The following is a 26204-nucleotide window of genomic DNA, read 5'->3' as shown; positions in this document are numbered from 1 at the left end:
ATCCTCAGTTTCAGGAGTAGAGATGCTCCGTCAAACTTCATTTGTTCTTCATGCTAAGAGGGAAAGCAAAACAGATTTGCCTGTCATGCCTTTGCTTTAGTTAATGTTTTTTATTTTATTTTTTTTATTTTATTTCATCTTAGTCATTTGTCATTTTTGTGTTTATCGCCTTTACATGTATTACATTTTTCATCATTACTTTAAATCCAATTTACTGGCTAAATCACTTTTCCACCGTCGCTCCAAACTGTTCTCGTTGCTTAACCGTCCCCTTCTGTGGCGATCCGGCCCGGGCGAGAATGGTTTGTAATCGTGCCATGCCGAACCAAACTCAAAAATATAACTGGAACCATTCCTTACCGTTCGGCTCGATGGTTGAAAAAAAGCAGCTTAATTTTAGTAAACGAAAATAATATTTTAGTGTACAAGAAAGTTTAAAATGAAAGCAAATATTTAAATATTATATTTCCCCCATTGTCCAAAAGCTTTGGCCTACAGGCCCACATCAGTCTTAGCACTGCTGTGCTGGAAATGTCTGAGAGAAAAGCAAGTTTCTTTGTTGCTTTGAAATAATCTTGGATTATTTCCAACCTTACAGGCTACATACATTTAAACATGTACCAATGCATCAATCAAATACCGTACATTAAGTACACTAATGTAATATAATATTGTGACATCTTGACATTTTATTTATTAGCATATTTACAATGTGACATTCTGACTAGTACATAGTTCAAGTTCACTTGTGCGTTTGTACACTGTAAAAAAAGGTGCTGCCTTAAATTAAGTACAATCAACTTGTATGTTTGAGTCATTTCAACTTACATTAAGCTGACTTAAAAAAAATGGGTTGAATCTTGTATAACTTATAAAAAGGTTATTCTGATAAGTTGAAGCAATAAAAAAACATGTAGTCATAACTTTTTACAGTGTATAATTTTGTGAAGATAAAAATGTTAATATTACGTTTATGCCATGTACCTGCTTAATCTAGGATTCGCTTTGTTGAGCCAATTGACCCACTAAACGCTTCAGTTTAAGCAATACACTCTCATGGCAATTAGTAATTATTATACGTTTTGCGAAATGGTGGCCAGTTAAAAAAAATCACAAGTTTCCGTACAAACCACATTTAACAAATTCATATAAAATCACCACCTCATAAAATAGTTATGTTTTGCATAGTTTGTACATTAACATCTTGCAGTATTTTTATGTGCTTTGTGTGAACAAAAAAAAAAACACTTTCATTAGTAGTTTCATTCATTAGTAATTTCATTAACACTGATTAAGGGTTTGTGATTAGTGACCCAAACAGAACTCCAGCAGCGACACTCATTGTTCTCGCATTGATCCGCCATTGAATTTCCAAATCCGGCAGCAAACGCTCAATTGAGCCGAGTTCCGGAGCTTCGGACACCGGCCTCCGGACAGATTTGTGACTCCTTGAACTCAGTCAAATGATTAGTTTAAATGTGTTTGTAAGGTTAATGGAATGGGGATTCAAAATGAACAAATTGGAACGACACAAAAAGCATGAAACGTTGGTGGCGAACAACCAAATCCCCTGCTCTGTTTAGCAGTGTTTACTGAGGTGAGTAGTTCAGAGGGAGTGTCTAAGCACCCATGACTAAACATGCTTACTGAACGTACGCATACGCTTTCATTTCAAGCCCTGCGTGCATGAGTGATCGCTTTCCCAACCGTAGTCACATATAAAGTATAAGAGACAACGTCCAAGGATAAATGTAATGCTTAAAAAGTAGCATGTGATAGCCTTTAATAAAATATTCTAACAGTTCACATTAGATGGGGTTTTTTTTGTGAACGAATCTGTTTTTGAATGAATCTTATAAGTGAACATTCGTTCTTGTTCAGGACTCCTGTCTTCAAAGTCTTATTATAGCACAAGCACTGATTTGGTGCTTAATCATTATCATCTATTATTGGTACTCAGTTATTTTCTAATTATAATTAAAGGTAATTCAGTGTTGAAAACCGTTTTTGCTGCTTAATATTTTTGTGGAAACCAAAGACCTACACTACAACTGTTTTCAACATTGAGAATAATAAATGTTCCTTGAGCAGCAAATCAACATATTAGAATGATTTCTGAAGGATCATGTGACACAGAATACTGGAGTAATGATGCTGAAAATTCAGCTTTGCATCACAGAACAAAATAACATTTTTAATATATTAAAATACTACTGCTTTTACTGTATTTTTGATCAAATGAATGCAGCCAAGTTCAGCATAAGTGACTTTTTTTTTTAACAAAAAAAAATCTTAATTCTTCTAAACTTTTGACCAATAGTGTATGTTTAAAGTTGGTTTTAACAAATCAGGTGAATCGTTTAAATGACTCGCTCATAACATGGAAAAACAGTCACTTGTCACCAACTATGAACTGGCATGACTGTATAACCTGCAGAAAGATAATTGAACCAACAAATTAATTTTTGTGTGCATAGATTCAAAAGATTTGAGTCTTTGAGATGAATCTCCAACAGTTGACGTGGTTATTTTTGTTTGTTTATAATAATAATAATAATATCCACATTTTTACCAGACTTAGAGTAAATATATATATGACTATCATCTGCATAGAAGCGATAATTAAGCCTGAGTGATATTAAGAGCAATCCAAGAGGAAATATATAAATGCTAAAAAGTAAGGGGCCTAAAATTGAACCCTGAGGGACACCAATAGAGTGTATGATTTTAATGACCAGTACCAGTATGATTTTAATTACAAAAGTTTAATAATATTAGTGTTGATGATTAGTATTATTTTCCCCTAAAGCCTCTCTCTCAATATTCAGCCGCATTAAAACATTAGCTCCTGTAATGTGCCTCAGGGTCCCATTTGTTGAGGGCCGTCCTTGTGTACGCTCATCGCAGCTTCTTCTCCTGCATGCTTATGAACACATCACGCAAGGAGAGAGGGTGGAATAATTCCACTGCGTCCCTCTCTGTGACAGCTTGGACACGCCTGCCGGTTCCCATCATGCATCTCACGTTCCTTCTCCTTCATCTCTACCTAATTAACATTCAATGCATCCCAGCACGCTATGCTCTGACCTTGCCTGCTCCGATGCAGCCTCCGCATGGAAACTGTGGCCTGTACGGGACCGCGAGGACATGGTCCAGTCAGGCGGAATATTGATTCAGAGCAGATATTGATCGCGTATACAACACTCCATTAACTTCTCTCGCATGAACACAATGCAAGTTAACACCTCGTGCCTGCTGTTATGAGTACTAGTCTTGCGCACTTCCATATTGTAGCATTGTACAACGATTACTTGTCAGTATAATTAATAACAATAGTAACTAGATTTGAATACTAGTGCTTGTACTACAATAAAATAACAGTATTATAAATGGTTACATATATACAAGACAAGACCAAAATCACAATTCAGTATGCAAATATTATGACGTCTCTGAATGCTGAACATTTTTCGTGGTGGAGATTTGGCTTCTCAGCACTTGAAGAAGAGTGACAGTATTATGCCGTTTTACAAAGTCTTGATTTTGTTTTTGGGGTATACTAATAGGATTTATTGCAGCACCTCTTTTCCCAGTCTGTCTGTAACACTGTTCAATTCCCGCCTCAATCCGAAAAGGTGCTCTGATTGGTTGGCTGGAACAGTGTGTTGTGATTGATCAACTGCTTCGAGAGTGTTTCAGAAATGTCACGTCCCTTACCATAACCGCCAGTTTCAACACACTATCGCAACTCAGCTAGGCCTTGTCCCCTTTTTTGTGTACATGTCGGGTATGGAAGCATATTGTGGCCAAATAATAAAACAATTTAAAAGATAATTGCGACTTTTTATCAAACTTTTTTTCTTACAATTGCGAGGTTACTTCTCGGAATTTGCAATTCCGAAACTTCTTTTCTCGCAGTTCTGACTTTTTTCTCATAATTAAGATATAAAAAAATTCTATTTTCACTTTCTGAATTGTTACACCAGAATGTGGCTACCAGTGAGTGTCTTTTTGAGTGTTATGAGTGAGTCACTGAATCATTCGCCAACCAGTCTTATTATGCTTTATTAAAATTTGCGTTTTGATATTACTGTGGAGATGTATTTTCTGTCACATTAACATTATGTGGTTCACTGCAGGTTTACCTTTAGATTCTTGTCTTTTTTTTTTGTTCAAGATGAGATGCAGTGGCTGAAACTCACTTGTTCTGGTGTTTGGAGCCCTGCAGATGTGCGTGATATTGTGCCACGGAGTTGAGCGTAACACTGCAAACCTCACATGTGTGACTCCGCTTCGGGCCTAAGAGCATACATAAATACATACACATCTATTAGACTAGAACTAACTATGTTCTTTTATACAAACCAACAGCAAGTGACCTCAAATCTTCTCTCAGGGTAAATATAACGACAAGACAAACGGCAACAGACAGCTAGAATTATGAGCATATGACCATTGCTTCACAGTACATGAATTACATGAGGTAAATTAGCATACAGCCTGAAATTCTTTTTTTTAAATTCTTTAACAAAAAAGTTTTACCATAATGCAATACCATACTGGTCTTGGTAAAATTAAGCCTATTTTATGGTAATTTTCACACTATTTACATATTTACACTAGTAACTATTTACATTTACACTGGTTGGACATTTAAACTGTTGTACTGCCTTAATATAAGATCCATTTTTTACATAATATATTAAAATACTTGAAATGAATGACAATTACCAAAAATAATTATCTATTAGACATTTTAAACAATTTAAAACTTTTTTTCTTTGTAATTATACAATATATTAACATTATAATTATATTAAAATGGTGAAATTTGAATGATTTAGCTTTAATGATTCAGATAAGTTACACTGATAAAACATATAAACTAAAACCAATCGTTGTTTTATTGAGAAAGCATATTGTTTGTACACTTTTTTGATGATGTGAAATTATAGATCCTTACAATATATACTATTGAAAATAACCATTGAAACTAATGAGAATAAAACAAAAAGGCTTAATTATCAAAGTAATAATGTTAGAATGCAAAGACATTCCTAATGGTCCTACAAATAGATATACATTTCTTTAAGGAAAATATAATATTAATGTAATAATAAAATATACAACCATTTCTTTTGTTTTTTTGGTATAAAATATGACGTGGACTGTTTTCTGTGACATTCATTCATATATAAAGGCACAAAATGCAGGAATCCATGCTCCAGTAAACAGGTTATGCATGAAACCATATATATATATATATATATATATATATATATATATATATATATATATATATATATGCCTCCTTCACACATGAACATAAGCTTATGTCCAAACATGACTCATATATTTAAAGAGCATGCCTATACACGTGGAACCACTTAGCGCGTGATGCGATTTACTATGGGGAGATGGGTGGTGTTAAATGACCCTTACATATACCACATGAACCTTGCATATGCCACAAAGCAATAACCTCCTCTGTTTAAACAAGAGGAATCTTTTGTTATCCGAGTATCTGAGCGATCAGGCCAGATGATGAATGGAGGCTCATCTAGGAGCCTCATCAATACCATTTACCACGGATCTATATTCAATCAAAGCCGTAGATTACGTTGGCCTCATCGTTGCGACCAAACTGCCTCAGCTTTTCTTTGGCATTGTGCACATTTGCAATGATTAAAAACACAACAGAAGGGGCCGTGAAATACACTGATAAGCCGTATCCTCCCACGGCTCTGTCTTCCTACACCAAATCTGTTCTCCGCCTCTAACTAGGACAGACCAGTAAATTATAAGCTTATGTGAAGCTCGAAAAATCAGTTGCTGGCTTCCTGTGAGGTGGGAAGTCAGATTGAAACGCTATAAAATGGGATTCCGTTATTACCGAGCATTGATCCAGCCCCCTGCTGTTAACACCACTAACGGCTTTAGAACGGACAATCGCTTGTGAGTAGAAATAGCATGTCAAATACTATTCTAGTTTACAGAAGACTAATATTTTAAACCCACCACAATATAACAAGCACGCCACAAAAATAGTGTTTTCAATCCCGAGAGTGCAGTACTGGGAAGCCTTGATGAAAACTGCAGCAATGAGTCATATTTATGAGTCACAAGCGTGACGTGAGGGACAGGACACTTCAATATGAATCTAAATCCAACATTTGGCTAAATGGCAGCTGGTAAACACCTCCCACGAAATGGTTCTCGTCCCTCTGCGCGTCAACTCACCAGCGAGGTGGCTTTGCCGTCTGCAACTTCAGCCGAGCAGAGATCTTTTGCTCGGGGAGACTCTTTGCCGTGCCATTAATTACCTATTGATAACTGCCTCGTACCAAAACTCTTTAGCTATCTGCTGAATAATGCAAATCGTTAATGAAATGCCTGCTTGTGGACCATTAAAATGCCTCTACTGAGACCTGTAAAACAGTGGACGGTCAATGCTAAGATGATATCTGTGCTTAAACGGTGGCATTTACGACGGGGTTATTCACGAGCCATTACAACAGACTGATGAAAACAAACGTCGTTACAGTTGAATGTACTTTTTTAAAGGGACAGTTCAGCCCAGAATGAAAATCCTGTCGTCGTTTATTCACCCTCATGTCATTCCAAACCTATAAGGCTTTCATTCTTCCACAGGACATAAAAGAAGTCACCCTTACATGAAATACAGCTCCAGCTTTTAAGCTTAAAAAGAATGCAAATCATAAAACTGGTGCATATGACTTGTGCGCTATATTCCAAGTCTTCTGAAGTAATACGATAGCATTGTGTGATGAACAGACTGAAATTTTGACAATTCGACTGGAAATTTACTGACCAGGTCAGTCAATAAAAGAATCATTAAGACCAAACGATTTACTAAAAAAGATCCAACTAAAAAAACTTTGTTTTGATTGGTTCATTGCACACAGCTATTGAATTGCTTCAAAAGACTTGGAATATAGCGCACACAACGTGGCATAGGCACTTTTAAAAAGGGGTGGTTGATTATGATTTCACTTTTCTAACTTTGGTTAGTGTATAATGTTGCTGTTTGAGCATAAACAACATCTTCAAAGTTACAATGCTCAAGTTCAAAGCAAAGGGAGATATCTTTTTTAAAATGGCTTTTTAAGGAATACAACAAACGGCTGGTAGGGACTACACAAGCTTCCTCCCGGGTTAGTGATATCACTAACACTACAATTTATATAAACCCCACCCCTGGGAACGCGATTTATAGATTATCAAGACAGAAAATGCTAATCAATGACTAGAAGATAGACGCATAAGCTACATAAATTCATCAATTAACCATTCAGAAATGTCCTGTTGCTTCTACATGTTGTCACTTTTTCTTGAGTCTCTCCATCATTGTCTGACTTCGGTTTGAACATAAAAGGCTAAAAGTTTTAGACATTTTCAGTGCATGTCTGTGTGAGGTAAAAGGACACAAGCTCTTGAAGCTCCGCCCCCTATGCTGTGAGCAGCTCATTTGCATTTAAAGGGACACACACAAAACGGTCCGTTTTTGCTCACCCTCAAAAAGTGACAATTTTAACATGCTATATAAAATATCTGTGGGGTATTTTGAGCTAAAACTTCACATACACACTCTGGGGACATCAAAGGCTTATTTTACATCTTGTGAAAAGGACATTATACCACCCCTTTAATAGTTTAACGGTATTTTGCATCCTTTTTAAAGCTCCAGACCAAGCAGCTTATTTTTTTATCTCCTTTTGTGTTCCACAGAAGAAAGTCATGTTTGGAACAACATGAGGGTGAATAACTGATGACAGAATTCTCACTTTTGGGTGAACGATCCCTTTAAATCCATATTTTGTCTGTTCATCTCAGAACATACCGTTCAGTTCATCTCCATCCTCCAGACTTTTACCCAGCTGTGCGAGGAGGTTAGCTTGGGCTGCATTTTTTTTGTGCTTCTTGCCTTCATAGTGCTGTCTAGCCATACCGGGGTTGTTGAACCAGGCCTTGCACATCTGGCAGTAGCGGTGTGAGAGCCGGCCATGTATGGAAGGACTTCCCGGGGAATCTTCAGTCACCATATGCTCTGAACTGGCTGTCACCTCTGCAAGAGGGCAAAGCAGACTTAGTATACTTGGTTCATTAACATGGCTCATACAGGAGATACATACTGTATATAATATATACATACATACATACATATTTGTTGATAAAACTATTTATTGATAGAGTCCTGCAGGGATGACATTTTTGCAACAAAAGAAAAATCAACAAAACATATTCATGGTTTTAATCATTTGCAACATACCAACACAAGATAATAGCCAGCCTTACAGTTAAAATGTTATATCCATTTCTCATTTTATTCACCAATATCGGAGCAACAACAGCAGGTGTGTGACAGCATTAATAACACATATTAGAAATTCGGAGACATGCATACGTGATTCTATTGACATTTTTGCTTGCGGTCTGTCTCACCTGTCAAGGCATAGGGCACAGTCTCATGTCAGTTTGAAATATTTCATGGGTAAAGGCCGCAAATTAGGAACACAGAATGTCCCCTGTGGCTGTAACTTAATAAGGTGCATTCTGAATCTCATGACACTAATATGATGAATTTGTTTCATAAACAGGCGGGAGGTCATTTGTCTCGCACTAGCAGGTGTAAGCTTCTGTTTTCTCTGTTTGTTTTGAAGAAGTGAATTTATATTACAAAGGTAAGAAGATGCTAATTATGCTCAGTTATGGTAAACGGTAAACATAAGACTACACTGACAGCTATCCCGTGTCATAACATGTAGAAAATAGGAACAGGATGGCACAAATGGGGCGTCTTGGCTCTTCTCATGTCTTTCAAATGGAAGATATCTGGGTAGATTCTGGCAGCTCTACAGGTGTATTTATAGAAGGTGTCAAAATAACTCGATAATAGAAGCATTCTTTTTTCCTTTTTTTTCCCTTCTTCTTTCTGTCTCAGGTTCCCTGAGGTGTTTGAATGGAAGGTTGTTTTCATTATAACACATAATCAGAGTGTGATATGAAACGCTACCGTGACAAATACAGCGGTCTGAGACCACAAGTGAAAATGGTTACATTTAGCTTTTTTTCTCTCACAATTTAATATACACATGTTTCAATTGCAAATTATGTTATAATCATAACAATTGGAGAATGAGAACTTCAGAATTCTTTGGTATTTCGTATTATTTAAACATTTCTCTACAATTTAAATGTTTTCTGAATGTACCAATCAAAAGTCAGTAAGATATTTTTTTTTTTTATAAATGAAAAAATTTATTCAGCAATTATACATTCAATTGATCAAATGCGACAGTAAAGACATAATGTTACAAAAGATTTTAACTTCAATGCTGTTTGACATTTCTATTCATCAAAATATAGGGAATTTTTTTAGCACTGTTTCTAGAAAAACATGAAGCAGCACAACTGTTTTCAACATCGATAATAATCATAAATGTTTCTTGAGCAGCAAATCAGCATATTAGAATGATTTCTGAAGGATCATGTGACACTGAACACTGGAGTAATGATGCTGAAAATTCATTAAAATTACATTTTAAAATAGATTCAAATAGAAAACCGTATGGAAGCTTGTGTCCGCCATGGAATTAAACAGTTTAAAAGATAATTGTGACTTTTTATCTCACAATTCTGACTTTTTTCTCAGAATTGCATGATATAAACTAGCAATTGCAAGAAATAAAGTCAGATTTGCGAGATGTAAACTCACAATTGCAATTGTGACTTTTTTTCTCTTGCAATTGCAAGTTTATATCTCGCAATCCTGACTTTATAACTCGCAATTGCATTCTTACTGACCAGAAAAATCATCATCATGTAAGACCTTTATGACGGCGGATGCAGCCGTATAGCAACCGTCCAAATGTAACTGAATAATGCTGAGCCTCTACTATGACTGCTGAACAAACAACAAAAAGACAGTTTCTTGAACCCTATTATGGTTACTAATAGTTTTTAATGGTGTTGCTTAGTGAGGCTTGCTATTTGAACAAACACTTTAAAAAGTCAGCACGTAACTGGTCCCGCACCATTTGTGCTGTGGACATAAAAGCACATTAAATCATGAGACTTGTTGATGAGAGGTGCGCTATTACTTTCTAAGTGATTGGACATAGGATTGCCGCCTGATGTGGATGATAAAACAGGCAAAGCTCACTTTTTTTTGCAGAAAATGTCAAATCTTGTCTTGTGAATGGATTTAACCTGATATACTGTATTGCGTGGGATGGACACTTTGGGTAAAAAAAACACAACAACATCAAGAGGTTCGTGTCTTTTGTCAATGAGAAATGTCGGTACACTCCTACTTTATCTGTTTCTGCATATCCAGCAGTCATTCTGGATTGTTTTCTGAGCTCTTTCCATTTTTTTTCTTTTTTGGGTCATTTCGCACCCTCAGGTATCTTGGCCACGCGCAATTATGCATGCTAAGTGAGTCAGTGATGTGTTGTTCCTGCTAAAGGCCCTGCTCTTATCATAAACATGCTACAAGCGACAGTCTCGAGAACACAAACCTCTGATATGCCGAATGCACTCACATTTGGGTGAATGAAAAACAGGACATCCAAGTCCTGATATACTGCAAACTTGTGAAACTCACTTGTCAACTTTATCATTCATTTATTATTGTTACATTTTCTGAAAATGTGTGTGCTGGGTCCAGAAGTATTCTTTTATGAATTTTTTCCGTACAAACTTTTGATTTGAAGCAAAAAAAAGTTTTTGAAAATCGGACAAAAAGACAAATCGTACAAGACTGTGTCCTCAATAGCTTTAGTTATAGAAAGAACTACAATTGCCTCTTTTACGTCATTCGCAGTGCTTCATGGGAGTGGGATCTATCTATCCATCTATCTATCGGTCTGTCTGTCTGTCTGTGTAGCTTTTTTCGACTCACCGATTGGTGTAATTTTCTGTACAGTATCATGGGTAATGTATACATTACCCATGATACTGTACAGAAAATTACACCAACTATAACTATACAAAACTATAGTTTTTAGTGCATTGCTATACGGTTGCTAAGATCTGAGAAACTTTGTATTGATATGTTGTTGCTGGGGTTGCTAAGGGGTTAGACTTGCTAAGGTCTTCTGTGAAACTGTGCATTTCTACGCAGTTGGGTTCGATTAATGGATCTGTGAGATTGTTAAACAGTCGCTAAGGTTTGTAAGTAGCTTTCAGTGCGCTGCGTTGCGGTTACAAGGGTGTATTGCATGGTCCTATGCGGTGGCTACGATCTTCTGAGTATTTTTTGTGCATTGCAAGGCTTGTTAAAGGTGAACTCCGGTCAATTTTAACATTGAGTTTAATTTTTTTGATCACGCGCGTGAACTCGACAGTCGACTACTGTGGACTTCGACCGAAAACAGGAAGTAAATACAGGTATGTGCATGTGGGTTTGTTGAATTAACATAATTTTTATTAATATCTTTCACATATAATGCAGTCAGATTCACCGTGTTCACAGGATAAAAGCAGGTTTAAAACTTGCCCCATTCAAGTTAATAGGGTGCAAATTTTAAAAAGAGGATAACACTGTGTAGGCAACACCGATTTTTGTCGTTGTTCTCTGTATTGACAGCACTCCAAATTTACTAAAAATTGAGCTCAATGTTAAAATTGACCGGAGTTCTCCTTTAAGCATAAAATGCAGGTTTAGGTTTTTTTTTTAAAAAGACCATAAGTAGTCTTTATCATATCTCATATCACACCTCATCAAACATCAATAATATCTAATGACTTGAGCATTAATAATAATGAACTCATTCTCAAGAACAAATTGCCTCATTATCTAATATTCAGAGTCTGTCCATGGCTAAACACGTCACTTCCCCGCTGACTGCTTAAGACGTCATATGTGTGTAAAACTAATGTGAGTATGAACACTGATCCAGGAACAGCTTGGCCTTCATAAATATGGTGATCTAGTCAGTGTGGGGCTGATCTTAGACCCCACCTCCTACCTTTAGATGTGATGGCAGGTGGTTCCCCCAGCAGTAGCCTCAGTCTCTTGGCATGGATCTTGCCCTGGTAGTGTGACTGGGCCACCACCGCTGAAGTGAACGACATATTGCACAGCGTGCAGCACTTGTTCTTGTCCACGTCCCCCTCCGCACTGCCCTGGGACGACACAGAGACAGACACACACTCTGATATTCTTTAACCAGGACCGTTTATCATCTTCAGCTAATAATACTGGAGAACAGAATGATTTATGAAGCAAATGTGTTATATCACAACTTTAAGAGGAAGATATGAAATTTGGCTGTCAAATTGGCAGATGTGGGTCGCGCTGTGGAGAAGTAATTTAAAAACTTCTAAAAACGGTGTAGCATTTATTCTACTTCCTGCACTGATGCAACCACCCTGAGTTTCTCATCTTGACTGAAATTTGGCTCTAAACACTGTTGTGGAAGTCAGATCCAAACTTTCGATAAAAGCTAATTGTTGTTTAAAGTGCAGCCAGTCAAAGTACTATTTGAAAAAGTAGTTACACTAGCTAATTGTACACTATTAATAGAACTATTAAACTAATAACAAAAACTTGAGTGGGCAATATTTTAAATGAAGAAATATATTTAATTTAAAAATATAGCACATTTTTAAACTGTGTGTGATTCAAACATATGTGTGTGTGTGTGTGTGTGTGTGTGTGTGTGTGTGTGTGTGTGTGTGTGTGTGTGTGTGTGTGTGTGTGTGTGTGTGTGTGTGTGTGTGTGTGTGTGTGTGTGTGTAATTATACAAGTTGAAAACATTGCAGTAGACAGCAGCTGAATGTAAATCTGAATCTAAAATGCCATTTATTTTCTTCACAGTGACTCGATTCAGTGATTTTTGTTTCATATATAAACCTAAATCACACTGTCTTTCTACTGGAAAATCTAAGTTAAAAATTGGTGTCACAATAAGTGTAGTTAGCTACTCTTTAGCATTACTGCTGGGCTATTCATTCTTCATTCTTCGTTCTCTGTTTACGGGTACATCTGCTCTTCAGATCGATATATAAATCAATGGTCAATATCCTGAGCAATAAGAAAGTGGAATTGCAAGGTCAATGATGTGCAATAAACAATAAATAAAAAACTAAGAGCAGAGGTTAGCTGTTGAGCTGATCAAGTCAATTCAAACCTGTATACTGTTATTTTTTATAATACAAAAGTAGTGCAATTTTTGCAATATAACAACAGTTTATAGTGACCATGTCTGTCAAACTTCAAAAAGGACCCCACAAAACAACAAATACCAAAAGCACCATAAAAGTATCTTAATACAATCCACGAGCTGTCAAAAAAATCTTAATTTCTCCTTTATTCCACAAAAAAATTACATAATGGTGAGTGAACTACAAATTTTTTTTCTTGCATGAAATGTTCCATTAAGCATTAAATAACGAGAACCTGACTGACTTTCTGAGCTTTAATTGTTCTATAAGCCTTGAGCTTGAACTGAGGTCTGTCTTCTCTCCACGGGGCATTGATCTGTGTCCACTCATTCTGCTTCTTGTTATTGCTCTCCTGACACCCCAGAATGTCTTTATTTACTCTCCCGAGGGAAAAGACCTCGCCAATCTCCAGCTAAACCGTCAATGTCCATTTAGATATTGACCTTGGCTGGAAACAATCATCACCTCTGCACAAGAGAGAAGCATCTCTCTTAATTCCAATGTTAAATTCTTTAATATTTCTGGCACTGACAAGAGAAAAAACCTGTGTCTAACTCACATTATGAGATAAACCAAAGAAATACATGAGGAGCAGAGACTCAAATGTTTATAGATGCTTTATAAGTGTGTCTGCCGGGGTTACTTTATTTTGTTATTTTGAATTAGAATAGTCTTCTTATCTAATGCTGATTCAGTGTAATAGAAAACTATGCTTATATATCACAAGAAAAGGTCAACACAAATGTTTTCCAGAGATCCGCAGTTAGGCTTGAGCTTGATGCGACCACACACAGTGGATGCTTCACAGGGTCGAGCTAAGTACATGAAAAAAGTGAAAAAACTAGGGTAAAACACAGGTGCAAGCAACGATTACATTTAACTAAACAAAAAACAAAACTCTGTCTTGCCATCTGCACCCTACAACACCCCTTTTTCCCTCTGGAGCAGCTTCCAACATTCCCTCAAAATGCTTGTAATATTCAAGTCCTGGACTAACATTTTCTGAAATGAGATCCATGACTGTGTCTCTTGAATGTAAATCTCAACTATGACCAATTCAAATGCCATAACAGTGGTTTGATAATGATGGTTCTCCAATCATGACTGACTGTATGTCAATCGTATGAAATATCACATTTATATTATATTTTATACAACAGTTCTTTCTGGTTCTCGAATCTGATCTCGAATCTCGAATTCTCCAGTCGTGAGATATTTACCTAGTAACAGCTCTCTAATTTCTCAAAGACTTTTATATTATATTTTATAAGACGCAACTTACAAATGCATTGACTAGCGCTGTCGTAGGAAATCCTCTTAACTGTTAAAAGGACAAAGACAAAGATATCGCTTTCCTCAGCAGACTTTCAAACTGATCTTGTGATTATGAATATAAGATCGACCTGAAGAATATCAGCTAGATGCAGGTAATGCACTCGCTTAGTCTAACGGGCAACTAGTTTGTTGGCATTTGTCTCTGTGGTGTGAATTGACCGTTCGCAAAGACCAGCCCCCCTTAGTTACTGTTGCTATGTCTGACAAGCTACGCCGCTCTCACGCCCCACCATGTTCTCACACAGTGAAAAATACACCGCGGAGCAGAGAGGACACTGACAACACGCTGACAGACAGGTTACTTTTGGGTTACTTTTGATATTAAACAAAGTCTCACCTTTCAAATTTGGTCATTTTTTAAAAGAAATTTAAACAATAAATACCGTTTTGTGGCTCTTTAATGTGTCTGACAGATCGCTGTAGAGCCTCAGTTAAAGCTGCTCGTGAACCGATCATCTCTTCCTTCTAGTTAATTTATAGCATCAAATAAACATGAATGAACATCAGAAGGAATATTGTTTTAACCGCGGAAAGGCGTTAGTACACTCCTTTTTTCAAGTTCAAATCCTCCCATGTTAATCTACTATCTCTCCTGACTGCTTTGTCGGACAAAATGGCGGATGGCGAAGTATGATTGGTCAGATCACCTGTCAATCAAGCTCCCTGCGAAGGGTCAATTGGCCTTATCTCTCTCTCATAATACTCTACATAATACAATAAGCTTTAATGAAGCGTCTCAGTGTTCCATCGTTACTAGCTCTAGAGTGACGTTTTAGAATTAGTAATGTTTCACAACTGTCAAACTGTAAACTTGAGATTTGAATCCGTGCCGGAAGGAAGTAGTTCTGTACAAAAGAGGGTTTTAAAGTCACTCTGTTGTAGTTTCTTTTTTATTTACAAACTTGTGCTGTCTAACTGTTGTATAAACGCAATATATCACACTCGTAGCCATGCGACATTACTGTATATCATTATCAGCACGCTGTGATTACCTCGACATTTATGTAATTCGCTTTGATAAGAAAGTCCCTCAAGAACAATTTTTTTTTGCATATTTTGCAAAAATACGCCTAATATATCCATTCAAAGTTAGCAAAACCTCAACTAGTTTGTACCAGTCATGAAACCTCTAGACCTTTAGCAGTCCAAACCGCAGACATTCACAAGCCATGTGTGACATGAAGTGTCATGAGAAAGTTGTAACAAAATGGATTGGGTCATTCTTCGTACTTCTAAAAGATCCACTTCATCACTAAACCCCAATGATAGCCTGAAATGTGAGAGATGCGGGACTGGGCAGAAGTAATATGCTTAGACGAGCAGGTCATCCATGTCAATCAATATGTTGTGGACATAAAACCGTTTTTCCTGGTAGCTACATCTGGGTTCCTCAATGGAGTAATGAAACTGCCAGATTCAATTTTTTAGAAGGAAAGTGGCTTGGAATTGGTGCTAGTATTTTTTTCCCCTGCAATCTAACAAATTCAAATAGCATAACTAGCAACAAATTCTTTATCAGTGCCAATGCATGTACATTAAAAAGGCGTATTTCTTCACTTACGTTGTCTGTCCGAAGTTTCTTTGCAGGGCAGCCACCATCCACTGGGTGTAACATGTAATACAGGCGAACTTTGTTTGCATGCTTTCGACTCTGCAAGAAAATGAGATAGAGAGTGTTTCACAAGGAGCCAGTTTCATTCCAGTGCTGACAACAAAAAACAGCTCGCCATTGATTATCAAGCTAAGCAATGTCAGACCCGACCCAAGCAATTCTCATCAGAGCTACAGGAACAAGATTATGGACCACTGCTTTCATTTCTCAAAGCTTGATGTGCCCCTCTGAATGATCGCTCTGGTGGGTGGATAAAGGTCCGTATTGATTGTTGTGTAGCAGATGAATGCCCAACCATATGAGCAGTAAAACGGCACCAGAGGAGTAATTCTCACAGAGGGTTCTTCAATCCATTATCAAGCAGGGAGATATCTGCCCCAAAACGGTAAATCTCCATAAAAGCCGCCATAAACTAAAACGGTTTGTAGCAGTTATGGTGCCTGCAAGACAAAGGATTTTTGGAAATCTAAAAGGCAGAAAGATGAATCATCAGACATTACAGAAATAGTTCACACAATAATGAAACCTCAGGTCGTCCCAAACCTGTATTGCTTTCTTTTATCTGGAGCACATGAGAGATTTTGCAGAACGTCCTGGTGGGTCTCTTTTCATGAATGTAAATGACAAAAATAACAGCATAAAAGTATAATAAATGTAGTCCAATTAACTCATACTCGATATATCTTCTGAAGAAAATATGCCACTTCATAAAATAAAAGTACACTGTATGTTTTCATGTACAGTATAAAGACCCACTTATACTCTGTTGTCTTTTATATTGACACAGTACTTAAAATAAATTAATATTTAATATTTACTTTATATTAAGTTGACAGCGTATCTTCTATCCACTTTTACAGTAATGTTAAATGTATAAAACTTTCAAAAAAAAAATTTGGTTGTTATTTCTTACTGTTTTAAGGCTGTCAGTTGAATAAATAATTGTAATTAATCTCATGATTTTTCCTATTTTTTATAAAGTAGAAGGAAACAGTAAAATCAGTAAATGTACTTTTTTTAAAAACATATTTAATTCAAATATGATTTAATAAAAAATATATCGGCCAAATATTGTCCTATCCGAACAAACCATACATCAATGGAAAGCATATTTATTCAGCTTTCAGATGATGTATAAATCTCAATTTCAAAAAAATTACCCATCTGACTGGTTTTGTGGTCCAGGGTCACATTTGAAATGCTTCATGAGATAAGTAGTTAATTTCATTAAGACGCAACATCCTTTAATGGTGCTTTTTAGGCTGATATTCATTTTGATAGTATGGAAACCGCCAGCATGAATATCCTGCCAACTTCTCCATTTATGTTCCACAGAAGAAAGAAGCTCGTATACAGGTACATGAGGGGGATTAAATGATGACTTTTTAAGTTGCACTGTCCCTTTCAAACCTCAAAGTAATGGTTTCAGTCATTATGCAAATGCTACTTAAGTATGCATTTAGCCAAGCAGACCATGTGTCTGATACATTAATATTCCACTGTTCTCATATTTTTTTCACCACTGTGAGGTGCTTGAATGTAGAGCAGCGAGGTGCTAATTGACCCGGGACACTCTTGATCCCATCAGTCGTTCCCTCACCTGTTCCTTCTCCTCGTTTGTCTGATCATTTCAGGCCTTTGATGCAATATCAGGTCTACGCTTTAGGTATCTGCCACCGAATACATCAACTGAATCACTTGCATTGTGTCTGCATTTACATAAAGATGCCACAGCATCCCAGTTAGGTGGTTCTGACAAATGTTTGGCATTGATCCTAACTGCCTGTTCTCTTATAATAAGCGAAGCTGCTAAGGCTAGCGTTGACTTTGTTCGTTCTTGTAAGCTAGGCTCTCCTCAGCGGGGTGGTGGCGGCACTGGGATCGGTCTCATTAAATGTATGACCACACGGCCTCATCGCTCCGTCTCCGGCAAACTTCTAGCGTCCTCATTATAGCGCCAACCGGCTGACAATAACAAGCCTACAACTCAGGGCTTTGTTTTCTGAATTCTGTGAGGAAAAAGAAAGAAAAGCAAAGGCGCTGTTGAGCAGATGCGTCACTCTGTTGTAATGGGGAACATGCAGTACGTTTTACGATACATTTGATGGCTAGAGCGCCACTGGAGGGTTTTGTAAGTGTAACTCTATCTCATTTTTATTCATTTAATCAATAACATACAAACCTTCCAATACAGACCTAACATGAGATTGTTACGGCTTTTGTAGAATGTGTTTAGTTGAAAAACTACAGTACCGTATTTAAGTCGTATCAGTCAAAAAATGCGTCATGAAAAAGTAAAAAGCTGTAAAAAACAGTTGTTACAAACTTTTCTTTTTGGAATGGCACTTTTTGAAAAGGCACTTTCCATACCTATTGTTAAATTAAGTAAAGTTAATATATATCAACCTATTTGAGTTATTATTTTTTTGTATTTTGTATTTTTTTGTTAATAGAATATTTTTAAACCAATCCCCTATAATTTATAGTTTCATAGTTGTCCCTATACAAAAACTTCTTATTGTCATATTTTAACAATATTTTACAATAAAAAATATCATATTGCCTTGTTAAATATAATGTTTTTTCCCCATAAATAATATTTCCCCATTAATAAATGTTAATGATACTTTTTTTAACACTTTTATGAGGAAGCATTTGAAGTAAAGTGACAGATCTACACAAAACAAACAAGTAAGACATAATAAAATGCAGCAAAATACACAAATGACTAATAATATTTATATTAATAATATATATTATCCTTGATGCTGATTGGTTGAGCTGTATTTGAAGCAGTTGTAAATTACTTTACAATCATATACATGTGACCTCATTATTACTGTGTCACGGCAATCAATATTAAAAATCTATATTTTTAAGGACTAACCGTTTTATAAAAGCAATAAGCCCTGTGAAGCCATGACGCCCTTAGCTGTTCTAAATTCACTGTAAACCACGGCTTCTTGGGGCTTATTGCTTTAGTATACAACATGCCAAAACAAACATCTGGGGATATGAGCATATGCGACTTAATAAAATTATGATCAGCAATATAAGTGGTAAAGTCCAGATCTACTTGCTGCAATTGACACTTAAACCAGTGGTATAACGCTGAAAAAAGTCTACGCCAGTTAGAAAACAGTGAACAATGAAACAGATAGAACAAAAGAAAAACAAAACTGAGACAGCCACAAGAACAGAGAGAGAGAGAGAGAGAGAGAGAGAGAGAGAGAGAGAGAGAGAGAGAGAGAGAGAGAGAGAGAGAGAGAGAGAGAGAGAGAGAGAGAGAGAGAGAGAGAGAGAGAGAGAGAGAGAGAGAGAGAGAGAGAGAGAGAGAGAGAGAGAGAGAGAGAGAGAGAGAAAATGGTGGGTGGGTAGTTCTCATCAAATCAAATCAAACCAAACCAATTTAAACTACTCCAAAGTTTGGGCCCTAAGTCTTACGGTTTCTTCTTTTGCCCCATGCATGATGTGTGCTCTGGAAAATTCAAGATAAACAACCTCTATAAAAGTAAGCACCCATTGTTGCTTATTTAGAGTATGTGGAGGCAACTATTGTTGCAACTATCTTTTTGGCAGCTGTCAAGCCAGCTAGAGAAAATAAATGGGAAAAATACTTCCAGAACCAAAGCCGCTTAAGCGGTCACTGCTCTCACCTCCTGTTAACCATGCTGATAATCTATTATAATAATCCAATTCTCTGTTTGAAGAAACATGTATTCCTCATCTATCTGTACAACTGTGACCCATTGTGCTAGCAATCTCCAAATACGATCTTTCATTCAGTCAAGAACATCGCCGATCCATGTATCAACAGCAGTCCTGCATGACCTAGCCAAGCAACAAGAAGGTCAGATAAAACCTGAACTTCTCCTGTTGAAAGCCTCATCATTTAAACATGAGAGACATTATATTACAGACGAGACCAGACTCTAGATTGGGATAACAAGCTAACAGCTGGTTCTCAGCCAGCCCAAGTGCCGACCACATGGCTCCATTCCCTCAGGAGACGAGAGCGACATGCAAATTTAAGAGGCAATAATTAAGAAATCTCTGTTCATGGCTGCGGTAATGACATATGATGCAAGAAGAATATGATGCATCTAAATCAGCCACTCTCTGAGTTTCCCATCCCACCCGATAAGATTGGGGATTAAGACTGGTGGATAAGACTCCCCGGACCCCCCAATATAGTAAAACTGAAACATTTTAAAGTGGCCTTTTATTGTGGCCAGCCTAAGGCACACCTGTGCAATAATCATGTTGTCTAATCAGCATATTGATATGCCACACCTGTGAGGTGGATGGATTATCTCGGCAAAGGAGAAGTGCTCACTAACACAGATTCAGACAGATTTGTGAACAATATTTGAGAGAAATAGGCCTTTTGTCTTAGATCTTTGAGTTCAGCTCATGAAAAATGGGGGCAAAAACAAAAGTGTTGCGTTTAAAATTTTGTTCAGCGTAGATCATATCAAATATCAAGATGATTGAAGTGCAATATAAAGGCCAGCACATTTAATTCCTCAGGTTGTTTGGGGAAATGGTGTAGGGTGAAAGGAGCGAATGAGGAACAGCTGGGTGTTTCAGAGAACCACTGAGATTTCACTGACCACTGACAAATCGCTGACAAATCACAAACGAAGATATTCAATTCTACGTAATTATATGACTTGGAAATAGCTCTGAAATTGCCAGCAATAATGTGGGTTCATAGCGAGCTGCTGGGAAAAAAACTGGAGAGTTTTATGAAGAAAGAAAGCTGAAAATGCGCTGCTAGTGATCCATATGCGTCCCGATAATGGCTTATCCCACTGCGGTTTATGCATCAGCGGAGCGGTAACTGATGCAAATAAACAAAAGCAATTACTTCTTTTTAAATGTAATAATATGTGTACGCAAAGAGGGCAATTTGTGTAGTCACGTGACTTGCATCAGTACTGGTTCAAGTGGATTTATTGGGGTTATTACCAAAGCACAGTTGATCTAGAACTAATTTAAATGTGCTTTAGACATAGCCTAGCAAATAAATAATGACCACAAAATAGATTTTTTAATGTATAAATGGAAATATACACTACCATTAATTTTTTCTTTACAGAAATTAACACTTTTATTCAGCATGGATGCAATAAATTGATCAAAAGTCACAGTAAAGACATTTATGTTACAAAAGATTTCTACTTCAAATATATATATATATAATTTTTTTTTTACTTTTTATTCATCAAAGAAAACTGGAAAAAAATCATGTTTTCCACAAAACTTGAAACTTACCAGAGTCTACTTCTCAAGAGAAAAATCAAGAGGAGACTTCTCCAAAATCTCCAGTTGATCGTCATTTAATCTCATTGTTATCTGGGAGAAACAATTGAGATATAGATGCACTTTTGATCTCATTCATGATTTTTCATATGGGCAGGATTGTGGGGCATCACTCTAGGCTTTATATCAATCTGCTCGCATTTCTAGCTTGATGTTATCAAAAAACGAAATTTATTTACATACTATGATTGATGGCGTTTGAAATTCATGCCCCTTTTTTTAATTGCGTATGAATATTAGCAACACAAATCTAATTAACCTACTTATCTGCCCTCTTTTAGAAAGTGCGCAGCAGACCGTAGAAAATTATTGACAGCGGATCAAATTAACAGCTATCAGTAAATGTTTATGCTTTGTGTGAATGTGAGTGTGTGTGTGTTACTCACCTCATAGTGGGCGACTCTCTGTGACTCAGAGATAAGCTGAGCGCTACACACTTTGCAGTAGCTGTCAGTGAATAACCCCGGATCCCCTTCCGTAGACTTCATCTGAAGAGGAATATCAGTGTATTTTTATTGGTTTCACACATTCATTAGGAACACTTCAAACTAGATGAGGTCTGAGGTCTTGCGAGACCATCTCTCCTTTCCTGAACTCATTATCACAAACTTTTTAGTAGTGTAACAGTGAGAAAATAAAGCAAACAAACACCTGATTGGATAATCAAACAATATTCAGTGTATTTGTGCCGTCAGAACCTCACGACATCAATCATGCGAGATTTCATCGCTGTGACATTTTGGGTTTATCGTAGAGTGACATTCTTTGTGCAAACTGATGAATTCTGTGACATTTTGATTTTGGAAAAAGGAGAGGGAGGTTGGAGAGGAGGGGTGTATAATGAGACAGACAAGAGGAGAGATAAATCTGGCACCGCTCCGTGTCAAAAGAGGCAACAACTCACAACTATATACGCCTGGAGGAGAAAGCAATGGCATGCTGTAGAAGACATCTTTTTAGTGCTGATCTGGGACCATCTGACGCCAACCTAATACTGACCTTTAATAAACTAGACACTGCTAAATGATTGTGGGTCATAATAAGGAGAGCTTTTAATGACATAAGGAGGTGAGGTCATCCATTTGGACCATGCTCTCGTTTGGAAAGCTCCTGGCTCCTGACTATCCTAAAGGGATAGTTCATCCAAAAATGGAAAATTCTGTCATCATTTACTCACCCTCATGTAATTTCAAATTCAAACCTCTATTACTTTCTTTGTTCTGTGAAACACAAAAGTCGATATTTTGAAGAGTGTTTTTACTGGTTTTGTTAAAAGGATAGTTCACCCAATGAGCGTGTTGTATTGTTAATCAAAGTGGTACGTACATGTGCTTATCCTGGATGCTGCAACCTGTATTAAAAATGATGATTGCATGATCTCAATTGGGAAGATTGACTTTTTACAGATTCCCAACGTTTGAGCTCCCATGCATACGTCTTTATTGAAGATGAAGATTGCGCTCCAGACTGCTGTGAACGCGCTCGGGACCGTTTGCCGGTAAATTAATAGCAATTTTTTGGGAGAACTATCCCATGAACGCGCAGAGGCTGTGGATTACATGTAATCATGTTGTAAATAATGTTCAGTTTCTTGCACAGACTGATTGTTTCACTTCATAAGACCTCATTGAATCATCAGGAGCCTTAATTTTGTTTTGCCTGTATAGGTTTTTTTTTACTCTTAAAGTGACGGTAGCCATTGACTTAATTGACGGTAGCCATTATATAAATCACCAAGGACTACGGTTTCAGCTAAAAATCTTCTTTACTGACCAACTGAAGACAAAAAGACACCTACATCTTGGATAGCCTGAGGATGAGTAAATTAACAGCTAATTTAAATTTTGGGGTGAAAAAAAATGAAACTATCCCTTTAATGGGGTCCAACAGCATAACATTGGACCCCATTGACTTTCATTGAATGAACAAAGATATTTTTTAAACTATCTTCTTTTGTGTTGAGCAGAAGAAAGAAAGTCATTCAGGTTTTGAGGGTGAGTGAAAGATGATAAAATGTTACATTTTTTACATTTTTTTCAACAAATTCAGCAGGTGTATTTTTTATTAATCCGAAAGTAATCTACACTCTTAAAGGTTCCAAAAGGGTGTTTTTTCAGCAATGCCTTGGTGATGTTCTAATCTGAAGTTCCTTTTGTGCAATGGAAAGTTTCCATGTAGCCTATGTTAAAGGGATTGTGACGTAAGAAATCAAAATTTTCTTGATCTTTTGACATCTTTGTACTATTAAAATATCGTTTCTTAAAACGCCCACCTCAAAATAAGAAAAAGCATTGTAACCGAGCACCAAAAAACAGCTCATTTGGATTTTGTGGGATTGGTGACGTCACACAGGCAAATACATTTTCATATGACTGCCTCTAGAGCAAAACATTGACAAATAGTTGTATATTATTGCACCTCTGGCGATCAGCCTTAAAGGAGCCAGATCATTTTTAGACAGGGGTTAAATATTAACATTTACATTAACATTACCGTAAGTGAACCCCAAAGAAAATCCTGATACCTTCAAAGGTTCTTCATGGGACCAGATGCCAATAAAGAAACCTTATTTTTAAGACTGTATAATTCAAAAGTAAGTATGAACACAGACAATAAGGCATACAAAATGGCCTGCTTAAAAAAAAAAACAACCCTATAATTCTGCAGTTTACATGTTTTTCACATGCTTTGATGACTCTTTACTCCTTCACATCCATTTTGAGATTGTCGTGGGAGATATTATGGTGCTCTAGATTCGACTTCGGGGGGCCAGATCTGAGCAAACAACTGCTTAGGGCTCATTTGTGATTCAAGGGCATTGCCAACTGAAATTTGAATAATGATAAAAGAGTTTTATATAAAAAATAAAATAATGGTTGTTTTCAAACCCTTTTTTTCTCACCCTAGGGGTAACTTCAAACCAACTAAGTATCCAATAACTATTTCAGACAAATTGTTTGCAGGCTGAAAGAAAGTCTGTGACCCTCTGATGCCCCCCAAAAAACGAAATAACACCCTGCAGCATTCTGCAGTCCATGACTTTACACTCAATATTCCAAAATCATTACTGCCAAAAAAAAGCCATCTATCCTCTCTCAAAAGCAAACAAATGTATTCTCACTTATGCATGGAACTTTTGTAGTAAAGATTTGTATAAAAATCTGCTTCCTCAAAAGTAAAGCACTGGATTATGGCTTGAACTGAAGTAACTGTTACTACAAAAGCCCTTATAAATGATAATCAATGCAATGGGTCAAATGTAGTTCAGAATAGCACCTGGCAATTTCTCAGAAAAAAACACAGTTTAAGAAATCAATTGGGAAGTATACCATGATTGATCAGACACTGTATTTGAGACTTAACTGTGAATAACTTGCTCAATACATATCCATCAGGTGTCACTCCAAAGACGGTCTAAATCCAAATGTCCGAAATCTAACATAAAAGATCTCTTACAAATTACCCTGACACACCTCTAAATAATTCTACATAAAACACCAAAAAAAGATCAAGAGGAAAAAAGTAGGCACGCATTTTGCTTTTTAGGAAGAAAGATTTGGGCGGATATGGTTTTCTGAAGAGATGGATCTTATCAGAGTCTCTCCTGTCAAAGTTGATCACGTCAATAAAAGCTCCGGCTAACAAAGACCTGAGCAGATTAGCATAACGCTCTTCTTTCATGTGTGGAAAAGTGATTGCTTGCCTCGCGTAAACCCCACAACCACATATTGATTTCCCTTAAGTTAGGAGAGAGAAAAAAATGCAATTTCCATTATTTGGAACATTATAATGGAGAATGAAGTGAGGAGAGAAAAATGTATCACTGAGAGGAGGCACAGGAGAGCAGGTGCTTTCTTTTTATTCCTACAAAACCCACCATTTCTGAGATGAGGAGAAGACAGTTGATAAGTTACCAGCATCATGATACTATTGGTGACATTGACTGTAGGCTACTTATATGCACAAGAATATTCTGATATTAATGAAAACATATGGTCATATTCAGATTATGCAAGTGCCATAAACATGGTTGCCATAATAACCAGATTAAAACAATATTTCAGTTTCTAGACATCTTAGGAAAGCTGACATATTTCTGTATTATTCAGAACTTTTGGTCATGGAGCCTATATGTCTTAAAAATTACAACTTAAATAGAACTCTGCAATTTGATATACTGTATAGGCTACTTAAAGACGTTATTTTATGTAGCCATATTTGTTTAAAATAACAACACTTGTGATCCAATATAGATGAAGACCCCTTATCAGTTTCTTGACAGCTCAGCTTTATAAGGATATTCGAAATATAGTAGCATTAAAAACGTAATATAGTAAGTGGTAGTAGTACTAGTAGTAGTGGTAGCCTAATAATAGCAGTCGTAGTAGTAGGCTAGTAGAGGCTAGTACGATAATAATAAACTCAAACAAAAAAAATTAAGAAAGTTGCGCCTGTGCAAGTTCATGCATTTTGATGAATGAGAGATAATGAACATTTTCTTAAAAGTGAAGACAAAAGCTTACTTGTAATTCCAAACTGTATCCTCGTTGCAGGTGATCGGAACAGACGGTAGATGAGGGCTGATACAGTCCGTGTGTGTGAAGTGATGCTGCGCGTGCTGAGTGTGTGTGTGTGTGTGTGTCAGTGAGCTCCATGTTCGTCGACTGCTCAGTCTCCGCCCCCCGGCACGCTCATTGGCTGCTGCTTCCGCCAGACATCGGCAATGTGCAAATAAAGAAA

The 26204-nt window shown here is 36.9% G+C and overlaps 1 protein-coding gene across 1 annotated transcript in view; it reads right to left on the bottom strand.

The window, feature by feature from the left end:
* zmat4b (zinc finger, matrin-type 4b) overlaps positions 1-26169 on the bottom strand; it is a 27068-nt gene extending 899 nt beyond the window's left edge. Inside the window, exons 1-7 of the mRNA XM_079600304.1 lie at positions 25988-26169; positions 21851-21952; positions 16089-16178; positions 11994-12150; positions 7862-8086; positions 4203-4299; positions 1-53 (exon numbers count right to left, since the gene is read on the bottom strand). The exon at positions 1-53 is cut by the window's left edge and continues 899 nt beyond it. Coding sequence (XP_079456430.1) covers positions 38-53; positions 4203-4299; positions 7862-8086; positions 11994-12150; positions 16089-16178; positions 21851-21952; positions 25988-26119 — 819 coding nt within the window. The 5' untranslated portion in view covers positions 26120-26169 and the 3' untranslated portion in view covers positions 1-37. The remainder of the gene's footprint in view (positions 54-4202; positions 4300-7861; positions 8087-11993; positions 12151-16088; positions 16179-21850; positions 21953-25987) is intronic.
* Positions 26170-26204: the final 35 nt, after the last annotated feature.

This window comes from Phoxinus phoxinus (assembly GCF_949152265.1).
Source record: "Phoxinus phoxinus genome assembly, chromosome: 23".
NCBI classification, from domain to species: Eukaryota; Metazoa; Chordata; class Actinopteri; order Cypriniformes; family Leuciscidae; genus Phoxinus; species Phoxinus phoxinus.
Note: the sequence above shows the minus strand (reverse complement) of the source record. Positions and strands in the feature narration are given on the sequence as shown.